The following is a 15817-nucleotide window of genomic DNA, read 5'->3' as shown; positions in this document are numbered from 1 at the left end:
AGTTTAACTCAGCTTGTTTATAAAAAATTAAAAGCTTGACTCGGGTTTGACTTGACTCATTTATAATTAAAAAATATTTTTTTTTTAAATTCATATACTTTCAAATATTAAGATTATAAATACATCAAATTCTGTAAATGAGCCAGAAAGGAAATAAATGACCAATAGTAAGAGGTAAGAGAATATCAATAGACAATAGTAAAAAAAAAATAGGCTTAAAAATGTGGTTAATAATTTAGTGACATAAAAATATATTATTTATGAGAAAAATATTTATCCTTTTAAAGGATTGTCATTTTAGTTAAAATGAGTGTTTTTTATTTAATATTTAAATTAAAAAAATCTCCCACTTTTTTCTTTTGATTTTCGTTTTGCATATTTTTTTCTTTGTATAAAATATTATAATTTTGATTAGAATGACATAGTTCTATATCCTTTAAAAACACAAATATTGTTATAAAAAAAAAAAAAACACAAATATTAAACTCATTATTTATTATAATAATATATGCCACCTCACAAGCTTTGAGACCAAACCTTATTAAATTAGACATGGAGTTATTTAGTAGCTCAACTATTTTTAAAACTTGAGGCCATTTTATTTATTAAACAAGAGCAATATTTGTGAGCCTATCTGGGCGGTTCTTTGTTTCTTTCTCTGTTCGCGGTGTTTACCTCACATGAAACAAGTCCTTCAATTCGTGTCTACAAGCTCTTTCAATCTCACCAGGTTTTTTTTTTTATCTGTTGTGCCTCTTCTTCATTTTCCAAGTTCCAAATCTCTGTGAATTAAATATATTTCGTGTTTTTTTTATCAGGGTAAAGATTCGATTTTTATGTTTCCTTTTTTTTATTGATTTTTAAAATAAATTTAATAAGTTGCATGACACTTATTTGAGTACGTTAATCGAATTTCAAGTTATCTGGGTAGCTGAACTGACTGAGAATGTTGTAGTTTTGCAGTGTTTAAGAAACATTTGAATACTAAGACATTGGTTACTCCAACTGTGAAAGCAATGGGGTCTAAAAGACCCTCTTCAGATTCATCAGAATCCATGTCACCATTTGTTGAGGACAAGAATGATATGAAGCGTAAAGGGTTGGAAGCAAGCCCATGTTCCAAAAAGCATGTTGTTAAGGTCTAATATGAGTGTTGCAATCCTCTTTTTATTTTTTTTATTTTTTTTATTTTTTGGTTATTCATTTGAGTTGATAATGTAGGAAAATGATGTTAATAGCTATTGCATTGAGATTGAGAGATTAAGAAATGAGCCTGCCCTAATAGACACAATGACTGTTCAGGAACTTCGGAAAACATTGAAGTAAGCATATATGTCTTTTTCATTGCCAAGTAGCTATTGTTTTAGTTCTAATATTAAACAGTATTGTTGATGTTATATCTTAGGAGTGGTTTTGAATTCTCAGGATTATTAGGGTTCCTGCCAAGGGTCGTAAAGATGATCTTTTGTCTGCCTTGAAGAGTTTCATGGACAATAACATGTGTGGTATGCAATTCTGTTAGTATTATCTGAACTTTTACCATTTCTTGGGGAAGGGAAGAAATGAAGAATTTTTTTTCCAATATCCATTTTTGTTTCCAAATTGACTCTTCTTTTACTCCCTAACATTCATGTGGCTCTTTAAAAAGTAGTTCAAGTTGTATAATTCTGATGGTTATAGGGTCTCTTCACATGCAGAACAAGATTCTCAAATAAGAAAAGAAGGGTTATTCATTACTTCTGGAAATACATCTGTGGAAGTGAAGGCAAAAAAGGTGTCAGATGAAGACCACGATGATGATGTCAATGATACTCCAGAGATATTTGAACTTAACCAGGGTAAGAGGAGGTTAATACAATCAGGATCTGAGAGCAAAACTGTCAAGGTGACTACCAAGAAACAGCTGTCTGTGAAATCCGACGAGGTTTCAGGTTGTGTAGTAGAATATGTAGATTCTTCATATTAAATGTTTATCGTAACTCTTTTTTTTTTTAATTTTCTTGATGTCTTGTTTTATGACTTGTCAATTTTGGTTCAAATATCACTCATTCAAACTAAGCATAAATCTTGTATGGGCGTTTGTTGCCAGATTCTAAGTCTTCCAGGGCAAAGAGAAAAGTATCTTCAGAAACTGTTAGCGTTGTTGTGCAATCAGATGAAATCAGTACAACCACTATTCAAACTGAGCCATGGACTGTTCTTGCCCACAAGAAGCCTCAAAAAGGTTGGATTGCATATAATCCTAGAGCCATGAGATCCCCACCTCTTACTCAGGATACAAAATTTGTCAAGCTTTTGTCTTGGAATGTCAATGGATTGAGAGCATTGCTAAAATTAGAAGGATTTTCTGCACTTCAACTTGCCCAAAGAGAAGACTTTGATGTATTGTGCTTGCAAGAGACTAAACTGCAGGTAGAATATCGGTGCTCATTTTATGCCTTGGAGTATTTATTTTTCCAACAGTCCTCGGTTTCAATTTTTGCTGGTTTATAAGTGCATCTTGCATTATGCTGTAGTTAAGTTATGTAAATTCTGATGGTTGCTGAAAAATTATGCTAAGAATTAATTGATTTCAGTAGTTTGTTTTTATTAGTCATATGTATTTTTTAAATGGTGGAGAAAAACCTGAATTGAATAATTTTGTTATGGAAGTATGTTGCTTTTATATTCTTGAATACCTAAGTATTCTAGTTATTTTGATTTTGCAACAAGTTAATGTAAGGTCGATAGTTTGGAAATTTTCTGATTGTAATCTGATAGGGACTGAAAATCACTGAATATTATTTATCCAACAAAAGGGAGCTCAGCTCCTTACAACAGGAAAAAATACTCTGGAAAAATACAGAAAAAATTAGAAAAAAAAAAAAAGATGAAAAGAAAGAAAGTAGTTACCCAGAGAATACAACAAGCAATCTCCAGATTCTCCACCGCGGCCAATGGCCAGCAAATTTACCCCAAAATGTTTTTCTCCTCTCACGACCCCCTGCTCCCTCCCGGTATATGTTCAGCTCTCTACCTGCCAGGACCCTCTCCATTCACACACTGCCCGCTGTCTGTTCTGTTGTGCTCATGGTCCACTAGTCAGTTTCGGTCCACTAGTAAATATTCTTTCATTGCGTCCTCCTTCACGGCCCTACTATGCCCCTTATTTCTCATAGCTTAGACCTTAGTTTCAATGCCTAACGTCATCAAAGGAAGAACTCTATACTAGTGGAAATGGTTAGAAAGCTGAAGAATGGTTGTAGGATATTTTGGACTTGTGACTCATTATAATCCCTCAAATTAATTGGCTATTTATGAAATTGAAGAGGGATGTTGAACAGTTCAAATCTGTCTTCTTTCAAAGAACTGGTGTTCTTTAACAAAAACACTAGAGTAGTGGCTGAAAAAGGGCTGATGTTTTGAGATAGTTCTTGGTCATGAGTATTCTTTACTAGTTGTCTGTTACAGCAGAAGAGCCATGAGGGTAATTAATCAAATTTATAATTTCTCTGTATAATATAATTAAGACTAGACTGAAGTTTCTGTATCATAGCAGCAAAGAATTTTTATTTGCAAATTGTAAAAAATGTAAATCGTGAGAAACTAGTCCCAGCCGAGTCTTAGATGCTGCCTTTTAAAATCTATCAACCGTGATGTTATGAAAATTCATGGTGCTCATTCCATCCTATTTATGAAAGCTCTGATTTTGCTAACAGGAGAAGGATATTCAGGAAATCAAAAAGCATATGATAGAGGGCTATGAGAACAGCTTTTGGACATGTAGCGTTTCTAAGCTTGGTTATTCTGGAACAGCAATAATCTCAAGGGTATGTTGACTATGTTCATGTTGCATCTTCAGACTTTTCTACATTTGAAAGAAGAGGATGTTTATAATAATGACTATTCGTTACACAATTGTCTCATGCTAAATATTATGATGGCAACTTAAGCTTCAATGCTAAATGCTTATCACGTAATGATGTGTTCTATGCATTTTTACCAAGTAAAAGTTTTGGCGATAAGTTAGTGATAATAAAATAAATTTAAACCTACTTTAGTAATATTCTTTAAAGGGGAGAGCTATAGCAGTGGTAAAGTTGCTTCAGGACTGGTTTGAATGCAAGAAACAACCTCTTTACAAAAATAAAGGGTAATGCTACATACAAGGATTTTTTTCACCCTTACCCTCACAAGTCGGGGTTTCATGGGGAATGCTTTTTAAGTAATATTCTTTCTTCGACAGAGCCAAACACTAATTGCATTTGTTCATGAATCATAATTGTTTGGTACTCTGTTGCTTAATCATTCAACTTCTGGAAATAAGGTTGAAGCCTAAAGGTAACATGATCTTATTCTATCGGATAGCCCAGCCATTTGAATCCTCATTTTATAAATTGCAAGAATGGTGTTCACATTGATAATTCTTTTTCTAATATTAACTTTCTATTAATTGGAATTCTTGCAGATAAAACCACTTTCAGTTAGATATGGCCTAGGTATATCTGATCATGATAGTGAGGGTAGACTTGTGACTGCAGAGTTTGATGCATTTTATTTGATAAGTGGATATGTCCCTAATTCTGGAGATGGCTTGAGAAGACTGGTACTTGTATTATATTACTTTCCTTTTATATTTCTAAACTAGTTATATTTTCTCCATTTCAATCTGATAAATGTATCCTCATCCAACTAATCTCTCTGTATTTGAATCTAGTCTTACAGGGTGACTCAATGGGACCCATCTCTTAGCAATTATTTGAAAGTATGTGTAGCTCCCTTTCCTCACCTAGTGGGATAAGCCTTGAGTAGTGTTATTTTATGTATATATTGCTGCTTTCATACTTTTATATTTCCTTGTCTAGTCAGAATAGACCATTCATCCTATGCTTACATTTTTCCTTTGTCGTTTATGTCAAATTGGGTTTATGATATGCCTGAGATAGACATAACTTTTTTTCATGTTTGCATGTGTTAGCAAAATTCTGTTTTTTTGCATGTTGAGTTGAAATCTGAGAAATTCTGAATTTTATTTGCTTGAATGATCATTTACAAATGTTTACAATATATTGACTAATGTGAATAATTGCTTTCCTAATAAAGAGCTAATTTCAAGGAAACAACATCAACATCAACAACATCTTTATCCCAAACTAGTTAGGGTTAGTGGTAGATGAACCCAAACGAAAGGTACGAAAAGATTGGGGAAAAAAAAGAGAAAAAAGGAAAAAAGAAGATAAAAAAAGTTTCTATATATATTTAATATTATCCATAAAAAGGCAGTACACATTTTTTAAAGGAAAAATAAATTAAAAGAAAATACAAATAAAGATATATAGGAGGGCGCAAAAAAAGAAAGAAAAAAGGGTAAGGGAGAAAAGAAATACAAGACAAGAAGGGGAAGAGAGAAAGAAAGGGAGGGAGATAAAGAGGAAAAGGATTAAAAATGGACCATTCAGAACATAGGAGTAAAAACGGGTCTAACCCTCCATCATGCTTATAGCTTTTCTCCACTCCGTCTTGAGATACACCATCTGCCAATCTATATTCCACTCCATTAATTCTTGTTTTATTATCTTTCCCCAAGTAAGTTTCTGTCTAGATCTACTTCTCTTTGTGTCAAGTTCTTGGTAACAAATAAGAAGTAAATTAGATCTAATGTCACATATCTTCCCTATAATATGGCTTATCATAATCAATCTAATAAAAGGGAAAAATAAATCTATAATTATTGCACAATTATTCATTGTATATTTGCAACATGTTGTTATATTAAACTCACCAAATTATTTATGATGTTGGCATGTTGAGCATGATTACTTGTTTCAACTTGAAATATGATGTGTATAATTCTTGTGGACTCGTTGGTGCTCAGCAATCTTAGAATAATAAATTCTTGTACTTGATTGTTCTATATTTGAAAAGCCAAGTGACATTGTCTATATGCCCAATATGATAAAATGACATTTGGAATGCATCACTTTAATTTGACAAAATATAATTGACGAGCAGGGTGGTGCCCTATGTTGTACACTGTTTTTTTATCTCTTTCTTTTTGTTACATTAAATTTGGGCAAAAGTTCTTTTCTCAGACGAATTATTAACTTGTTATTAAAAATTGTTATATATATATATTATTAGGACTCATCATGATTCCTTTTCTGCTGGGTACAGGAGCTAGAAAAGTCAAAACCTGTAATTTTGACTGGTGATCTGAATTGTGCTCATGAAGAGATAGACATATATAACCCTGCTGTAAGTGATTAAGATTCAATATTTTCCATGAAAACGGTGAATGTATCATATTAAACTGTTGTAAATAATACCAACGAAGCAAGGCACTTGTTTCTGGTAGAAATTACTGGATTTGGAAAGAGAAAAAAGAAGAAAAAGTAATCAAGAAGTCGTTAACATGGCTTGACAAACTTGAATGCAGTTTATTTAACTCAAATTGTTTGGCGCCGGTTGCTACTATCAAAATTCAAAATAGTCATTGTTAGAAAGTATCTCCTATTTTGGGCCTGTAGATAGGGCCGAATATTTTTGGTAAATGAGTAGGATTTACCCATTGTTTTCTTAATTTCCTAGTTTCCTTTTTTTCTAGTTTTCTAATTTAGCTGGGAAACTAAATTACCTTACAATAACCAGACCAGATATTTCATTCGTAATTAGTGTGGTGAGTCAATTTATGCAATGTCCACATCTTGATCATTGGAATGTAGCGGTAGCGGTACACATCTTGCAATATATTTAGAATGCTCCATGTCAAGGATTGTTTGATAAAGACAAAGGGAAAGCTCTATTCGTGGGGTACCCCTATGTAAATTAGGTTGGTTCACCTATTGATAGGAGTCTACTTCAGGATAATGTTTATTTGTTGGTGGTAACCTTGTATTATGAAAAAGTAAAAAGCAAAATGTGATTGCTTGGTCCAATGCAAAGGCTGAGTATAGAGCTATGACAATAGTCACTTGTGAACTTACATAGATAAAACAGTTACTTTGTAAGTTGAAGTTCTGAAATGTTGGTCATATGAAAGTATATATATTGTGACAATGCAGTGGCTTTACAAATTGCGTCAAGTCCAAAGAGGACCTAGCATATAGAATTCAATTGTCACTTTTGTCAGGGAAAATGTTTTCTCGAAGGAAATCAGAAAATCATTCATCCATCTCGAGGCATTCAAAGCACGATTCTCTCCTAGTGTCAAAGTGTAACTTAGGTTGAGACCTACTATGTATCCTTGGTAACATTCTTTATATGGTCAGTTATATGGGCGATGGGTGTTATGAGGAAACCACATCACCTGATAGTATCTGGGAGATGTTGTAGGATTGATGACGACATCAATCATATTAGAGGGGTATGTCACAGCCAACATCTCTTGACTGCTACGAGAATTAGAACAAGGTTGTAGGCTAATAGCCCACTATACTATGAGTTACACGGCCTTGATCATTTCTGGCCAATTTTGTTCGGACTTATTAAAGCTGTTCACACCTAAAATGAGCAATTTGGTTTAAATGCATCGAAAATAAAGACAAGATGGAATCTAAATCAGTAATTTGTCTGTTAACATCATGAATAATAAAATGCAAGTTTAGGTTGCCAAGAGCACAAAAACCAATGTTATAATCTATTCTGATAGTTACATTTATCCCACAGGGTAACAGAAGAAGTGCTGGGTTTACAGATGAAGAGAGGAAATCGTTTGCAACAAACTTCTTATCAAAGGGATTTGTAGATACCTTTAGAAGGCAGCACCCTGGGGTCGTTGGATATACTTATTGGGGTTATCGGCATGGTGGGCGCAAGACTAACAGAGGTATTTCTAGCATACTCCTATAATTGATTTATTATATACTCGACAGTTTGTATAGAATCTAGTGGTGTTATTTGTGAAAATTAATACATTAAAAATGTTGATATGATTCCAGTTCAACTGCTTCAATTAACTATTTTTTACATTGTGTTTATACATTTATGAAAGCAAGCACATGCACATGTTGCTCACATGGTAGTTCTCCATTTGCTAGATGTTTAATGAGAATTACTTACATGATTATGTGTATGTATCTTATTCATTAAGTAGTGAATCAACAAATATCATAAATTATTGTCAACTGAACTTTGAATGTCCCTTTCAAATAAACTTTGTTCTTTATACTCTCGATGTTTTGTTTCAAAATTTTAAACAGGGTGGCGTCTTGACTATTTCCTTGTCTCAGAATCCATAGCTGACAAAGTTCATGATTCGTACATTCTCCCTGATGTTACTGGTAGTGATCATTGTCCTGTTGGCCTCGTTGTCAAGCTTTAGTTCTGTAATTGAAGCACTATGTTTGAGCTTGTAGGGAATTTTGCTTGAGATTGTAATTTATGAGCAAGCCTATTTACCTCAAGAAGGGATTTTTGCTTAATTTTTTTTTGCTTTCTGGCTTGCTTCACCTTGTAAAAATCTTCAATCCTTGTACAGGGTAATCCATGATTTCGACTAAGCTATTCGAATTTTGCACTAGGAATCATCCTGTAATGCTAAAGAAAGAACATGCAGAAATTTGAATAAAAGGCGAAGGGCAAACTCCGTGCACAAGAATTCGCACTTCGCAGCTTATGAGAACAGGAGTGAGAGTCGATTGAATGTAGTCTTATCCATTTGGCAAAGAGATTACTTTTGAAACTCTGAACCTACGATATTCCTGTCACAAGAGGCAAATCTATCATTGTTTCAATAAGCAACCTCACCATTGTTCTGAGGCATGATCTCAAATTTTAAATCTCCTATAAAAATTGAGAATATGGTATAGGAGTGCTAGATCTGGGCGATGCTTTAGTAACTATCAATAAAAGGAATTTATTATTTTCCAAAGAATATTTGAAATTGAGGGATTAACTTGAAACACTGGAGGCAGTGACATTTCTGTTCCTGCATGTACACGAGGGAGTGGTCTTGAGAAAGTTCGATCATGTTAAGAGACTAGTCAGCAATGGTGGTTCATTGGTTGAAGATGAGGTGGAGGTGGGGGTGGGGGTGGGGCTAGGGATGGCAAAAACTACTGTCGGGTTGGCTCGCAACCTGTCCTAAATGAGTTGGGTTGGGTTGGCCTAAATGAGCTGCCAACCCGACTCAATCCGACCTGATACAACTCAGACTTAAACGAGCCAGCTCGCGGGTTGAGTATTTTTTTTTATTATTAAAAAAATAATGACTGTATTAAATATATATATATATATAATATGAAAACTCCAAAGCTCGCTCACATCGTCGTCCTTCGATAGCAAAAGCAGAAACGTCTTTCTTTGCTTGATACAGATGGTAAAAGTTTTCATTTCTCTTGGAATATATTCGATTTCGATGTAGAACTTGTAACTTTGTGGTAATATTTCGTTTTATATTTATCTGAACTCATTTTTTTTATAGGAATTTTTCAGTTGCTGGGTACGCTGTGACCTTTGGACCCACGGATCTGGTTTGTTGTAGAACATTGCAGGGTCATACAGAAAAGTGACAAACGCAACCCGCGAGCTTTTTTTCGAGCCAATCCGCGAGCTGATTATCGAGCCAACCCTAACCCGGCTCGGGTCGGGCTGGGTTAGATTTTCTGGCTCGTTTAATTTTTCGGGCCAACCCTAACCCGACCCGTTTTTTACAGATTGAATGCGGGTTGAGCCGGGTCGAGCCAGGTTGGCCCGTTTTGTCAACCCTAGGTGGGGGTCACTTCACACAAGTCCATGTCAGAGCCCAAAAGGAGATAAGAGTGTAGACAAAGAAAATGAACATATTTATCTGAATTATCTCTTGGTGTGTGCTTTTATAGGAGGTGAGATTTTCCAAGATCTAAGTGCGCATTGTGCATAGTTTAGAGCTAGTACAGGTAAAAGACAAGTTTTGGCTTAAGGTATCATACATAGTATAAATTAATTTTATAAAAGATTATTAATTGTGCTTTTCTAATCTTAGTGGGTGTAACACAAAGTCCTCCATTACTACCATTATTATTTACTACCTTTATTACTGGAAATAGATCCTTTTATGTCTTAGTTTAATATGATATAATGAAAGATTTCAGTCATTCATTTATAGATCAATAGTCATCAATCAAAGTGATAAATGAATAAATGATTATAACGACTATTGATTTATAAAAAAAATTATATGAATGTTTCACATTTAAAACAATACATGAGAGTGCAACTCCTGATGCAATCCTGCTTTTGCATCCACTCTTCCCACTGTCAAGGGTAATATCAAATGCATACACTTCATTCTTATTTATTATCACACCATGTTTACTGATAAAAAATATCATTTTAATTATACTCTCATTTTTTCTACTTAAATTATTTTAATAAACCAAATATAACCTGTACTTGGTAAATATAAAAAGAATGTAAAAGGGTATACAATCAATAGAACATGAGTATAATGATGTCTCATTTCCAATTGAGGAAAAGAAAAAAAAAAAAAACCTCCTTTACCTTTAAGGCATGGGTTCATACGTAACTTTCAAGCGAATTTTTGAGTAATCATGCATGCAAAATGTTACGAAATTGTTGAGCCCAACACAGATTATGTAAATTGGAAATGAAATATATGATCTTGCATATTATTACAGCATAAATATTGTATGTTCTGAGAAGAATTTTACCATTAATTCTAAGGTATTGCCTACATGAATTTTAAACAATCTAACTTCAAATTAATGGTGTAAATTCTTTTAGACTATGCAATAATTGTTCGAGCATGGTAGAATATCTCTCGTTTAGAAAGTTATCATGACTTTGTAAAAAAATATTTCAATCCAAAACTTTAAGATGTTGAGCAAAAATTTTTTTAATAGTTTATATTATTTTTTAACACGGCCCTTACACAAGAATCTTTTAAGTTTGAAATGTGAATATTGTTGTTAGGGTCAAACCCTAAGGAAGAGAAGGAAGCACGAGAGAAATGAAGAGAAAATTGAGTTTTATTATCTGGATGGTTTAATCTCATACAACTCAGTAACTATATATTGGTATTGTTTACAATCCCCCGCTATACAACTATACGACACGTATAACGAACTGATATAGCTGTCTAACTATTTCTCAACAACTCAAGCTATGAAATCTTTTAACTTGGAGGACGCAACTTGACACGTGTAGAGGCCTTACGCATAACAATTGCGCAGACCCAATAAAGATCGAACTCGTAATCTTATGATCATCAAAACTCTATACCATGTAAAGAATCAATTCAACTCAAAAGTTGGGTATGAGCATTTTTAATAGTTTATATTAGGGGAAAAAGTATCTAATGTTACCTTAGACAACTTTCTCTAATGTTCACCGAAACGACGTTATTTTGGGTTGAAAAATTAAAAAATTAGAATGATAAAGACTATTATAATCTGAAATAAATTAAAATTACAAACATACCATAATTTTTGTCCCAAAATGACATTGTTTCGGTGAATATTAGACAAAATTATTTAAAGTAGCTTTCGAAAAAACTAACCCTTTATATTATTATGATATTCTCTAACAACTTGGTGAAGTGAAATAAAAACAATGTGGAGCAATTATAAATCTGGGAAGTTGACCAAGTTTTTCGCTCATAAGATGAGCATGGCGTCAAGACACCAAAACAACTAAAAAAAGTACCTACTTAAAGCAATAATAGCATAAAAGAATGACTTTAAAGGAAGGGGTGACACCTAAAACATCCCATTAGGATTGCAAAGACTAAGGGACAATTTTCAACTGTTAGAAATATATTCTAATTAGGGTTTCCTTATTTTGTATTAGGGTTTCCTTATTTTGTATTAGGTTTGATTACATTATGTTTGAGCTTAACCCATTAGTTTGTTTATATATTGTACATCCTTCATCAGTTAATATACACAGAAATATTTCAAATGTTCCTCTCTTTTCTCTTGTTATTTAACATGGTATCAAGAGCCTAAGGAACTTTGAATTTTTTTTTTTCCGGTGAACCCACTGTTCATCGTCGTTTAAATTTTTTCCGGAGCTGTCTCCTTGTCAGTTTCCGGACGCTTCTCTCTTCGCATACAGCCGCCAGACCTTCTGTCTCGTCCAGCACCACCGTCCGGTCACCTTTTCCGGCGATCCACATACCGCCGTGCTCGTCTCAGTCGCGCGGTTCCAACGCCACCGGTCCCGTTCGATTCCAAGTTCACACGCGCCCTCACGCGCGCGTGACATTTCGGCCACTCTCTTCACACCGGCGGCGCGTGGAGGTTCCTCTCCGGCCGTGGCTGGTTGCGATCTTCTCATCTCCTTGCGTAGGTTCTGGATCTGGTCTTGTTTTGGTGTTTGGACCTCTTTTTGTATTGACGTACAGATCCCTCTTCTACCGGTTAGTTGTGTGATCTGTCCTTTCTGATTTTTTGTTTTTGATTATGGACCCTACTGCCTCCAATGTTTCTGTTTCTGGGACTCCGGCTGGACAAAAGTCGGAGTCTACTATTTTTTCAAATTATATCCTTGCTCCGTTGAGTGTGGATAAATTGGATGGGTCCAACTATGATACTTGGTCTTTCGATCTGCGACTTTGGTTGGATGGGTAAAATTATACATCCCATCTCACCACTAAAGCTGAATCTGTGGCGGAAAAGGAGCGCACACGGTGGAAGATGATTGATGCTCAGTTGTGTAGTCTCATTAAAGCTACTCTTCATCTGTCTATCAAGCAGATTTTTCGACCTGCTGTTACTTGTGAAGCTATTTGGAGTCAGGCAAAAGCACTGTACACCAATGATACCCAGAGACTCTATGGTGTGTGTCAGAAATTGATGACTACCTTTGCTCCTCGGGACTTCAATTGTCCTATGACTGAATATTTGGGGAAAGCTTAGAGTCTACTTCATGATCTTAATGAGCTTCTGCCTCTCACTGGTGATGTTATTAAGGAACAGGAACAGTGTCATACACTGTTTATGCTGTTCATTTTATATGGTTTGCCTGACCATTTGTCTGCCAATCGGGATCAATTTTTGGGATCTACTACAGTTCCTACACTGGATTTCGTGATGTCTACCTTGCTTAGAATTCCCTCTAAGCCCTATACGTCATCAGCACCTCCTATGATGCCTATACCCCCAGTGGATTCTGTTGACTCTTCCGCTCTTGCTACTCAAGGGTATGGTCGTGGACGTAGAGAAGATTCTGTTGACTCTTCCACTTTTGCTGTTCACGGGTATGGTCGTGGACGTAGAGAAGATTCTGTGGACCCTTCCGCTTTTGCTGTTCAAGGGTATGGTCGTGGACGTCGATTCTCTAAAGGAAAGCTATTATGCACTCATTGTCATCAGACCAATCATACTGTTGACCGCTGTTGGAAGCTTCATGGCAGGCCACCTCCACCTCCTCGGAATGCTCATGTTGCTCTGGCTTTCTCTAGTACCTCTGCTCCAGAGTTACCTTCCAGTGCACAACCTCCAGCTGCTCTTTTGAATGAATTTGTGACTTGGTGGTCTGAGAAGCAAACATTAGGCCCACCTACTGCATCCATTGCACCCTCTGCTAATTCTTTTGCTGGCATCTCTCAGTTGCACTCTATAGGCCCTTGGACTCTTGATTCTGGGGCTTCTGATCACATTTCTGGTAATAAGTCCTTATTCACTTCCCTTTGTACTACTGGTTCTTTTCCCACTAGTACTATGGCCAATGGGTCTCTGGTCTAATCAAGGGGGACTGGCATAGTTATTCTTTTACCCAATTTATCTCTGGATCATGTTCTATATGTGCCCGATTATCCTTTTAACTTACTTTCTGTTAGTCGTTTGACCAAATCCATTGACTGTGTTGTTTCTTTTACTAAAATCTCTGTCATCTTTCAGGATCGGAGTTCGGGGAAGGAGATTACCAAAGGATGTGAGTCTCAGGGCCTCTATTAACTAGTTCCCTCTTCTTCAGCCTGCTCCACTGTGGATTCTCCTCTTACTATACATGCTCGTCTGGGTCATCCTAGTCTTGCAAAGCTTCACAAGATGGTTCCACATTTATCGTCTCTTTCTACTTTAAATTGTGAGTCTTGTCAGTTTGGGAAACATACTCGTAGTACGTTTTCGAGTCGTCTGAGTCGTCAAGCTGTTTCTCCTTTTTTTGTGGTCCACTCTGATGTTTAGGGACCAAGTCGTCATTCTTCTACTTTCGGTTTTAAGTACTTTGTTACTTTTATTGATGATTATTCCAGATGTACTTGGTTATTTTTAATGAAAAAGCAGTCTGAGTTGTTTTCTATTTTTCAGTTATTCTATAATGAAATAAAAACTCAATTTGGTATTCATATTCATACTTTTCGTAGTGATAATGCATGTGAGTACTTATCTCATCAATTTTAACAATTCTTTTCATCTCATGGCATTCTTCATCAAACATCTTGCCCTCATACACCTCAACAAAATGGTGTAGCCGAGCGCAAGAATCGCCATCTGGTTGAAACCACTCGTGCCTTGTTAATTGATGGCAATGTTCCATACACATTCTGGGGTGATGCTATACTTAATGCATGTTATCTCATTAATCGCATGCCATCATCTGTTCTCAATCATAAGGTACCTCATTCTATTTTATTTCCCCATCAAACTTTATATCCTTTAACTCCACATGTGTTTGGTTCTACGTGTTTTGTTCATCATCTTGGTCCAGGTTTGGATAAATTAGCTCCCAAGTCTCATAAATGTTTTTTTCTGGGTTATCCTCGGTCTCAAAAGGGTTGCCGTTGCTACTCTCCCACTTTACGTCGATACTTTATCTCGGCGGATGTCTCCTTTTTTGAATCAGTTCCCTTCTTTGGATCCTCTACTATTCCTGTGGACACTGATTCTGTACAGTCATCCCTCCCAGGTGACCTTCTTTACCTTCCATCTTTACCCGTTCATGTTTCTGACTCTCCTTCTATCACCTCCTCTACTGATGAGATCGAGCATAGTTCGTCAGATGTATCTGTGGACTCACATTCAACTGCATCTCCTACCACGGCTTCGGTCCCACCTTCAACCTTCCCATTGCTCTTCGTAAGGGTACTCGTGATACTCGCCCTTCGGCCAGGTTTACAGTCAATATTAGTTACCATCATCTTTCTCCATCATACTTTGCTTGCCTTTCCTCTTTATCCTCTGTATCTGTTCCTAAGACTACATGTGATGCACTTTCACATTCGGATGGAGACAAGCTATGATTGATGAAATGAGTGCTCTTCATCATAATGGCACGTGGGATCTGGTGCCTCTTCCTTTTGGAAAATCTGTGGTTGGTTGCAGATGGATTTATGCTGTTAAGGTTGGACCTAATGGTCAAGTGGATCGTCTTAAAGCTCGCTTGGTGGCGAAGGGTTTCACTCAAGTCTTTCTTTGGCTTGGATTTTATTGATACTTTTTCTCCTATGGCAAAAATGTCTATTGTTCGCCTTTTTATTGCCATGGCTGCTATTCGCCATTGGCCTCTCTACCAACTGGATATCAAGAATGCTTTTCTTCATGGTGATCTTGAGGAAGAAAATTATATGGAGCAACCTCCTGGATTTGTTGCTCAGGGGGAGTCGGGTCTTGTTTGTCATCTCTGTAAGTCTCTCTATGGCCTCAAACAATCTCCACTAGCTTGGTTTGGTAAATTTAGCAGTGTTGTTCAACAATTTGGCATGACTCAGAGTGCAGCTGATCATTCTCTCTTTTATCGTCATTCTGCTTCTGGATCTATTTATCTGGTGGTATATGTGGATGATATTGTCATCACAGGCAGTGATTGGCATGAGATCACTCGATTGAAACAACATTTATGTCATCATTTTCAGACTAAGGATCTTGGGAAACTTTGATACTTCTTGGGAATCGAG

The 15817-nt window shown here is 35.9% G+C and overlaps 1 protein-coding gene across 3 annotated transcripts; it reads left to right on the top strand.

Moving 5' to 3' along the window:
- The first annotated feature begins 597 nt into the window (after positions 1–597).
- Positions 598–8481, top strand: LOC133307947 (DNA-(apurinic or apyrimidinic site) endonuclease, chloroplastic). 3 transcript variants are annotated; one of them, XM_061508523.1, is made up of 12 exons: positions 598–730; positions 964–1139; positions 1222–1322; positions 1426–1505; positions 1698–1931; positions 2090–2412; positions 3699–3809; positions 4448–4585; positions 4697–4744; positions 6154–6234; positions 7645–7804; positions 8178–8481. In XM_061508523.1, the coding sequence occupies exons 2-12, from the start codon at positions 1017–1019 to the stop codon at positions 8297–8299; spliced, it is 1521 nt and encodes a 506-aa protein (XP_061364507.1). In that variant the 5' UTR covers positions 598–730; positions 964–1016; the 3' UTR covers positions 8300–8481. The 3 variants fall into 3 exon arrangements, with proteins under 3 accessions (XP_061364507.1, XP_061364508.1, XP_061364509.1); XM_061508524.1 differs by having other exon boundaries at positions 686–730; positions 956–1139; XM_061508525.1 differs by lacking the exons at positions 598–730; positions 964–1139 and having other exon boundaries at positions 1224–1322; positions 1406–1505.
- Positions 8482–15817: the final 7336 nt, after the last annotated feature.

The sequence above is a fragment of the Gastrolobium bilobum genome, unplaced genomic scaffold, assembly GCF_033153095.1.
Source record: "Gastrolobium bilobum isolate Gb01-03AN ecotype WA unplaced genomic scaffold, APGP_CSIRO_Gbil_v1 utg3757, whole genome shotgun sequence".
Taxonomy (NCBI): Eukaryota; Viridiplantae; Streptophyta; class Magnoliopsida; order Fabales; family Fabaceae; genus Gastrolobium; species Gastrolobium bilobum.
Note: the sequence above shows the minus strand (reverse complement) of the source record. Positions and strands in the feature narration are given on the sequence as shown.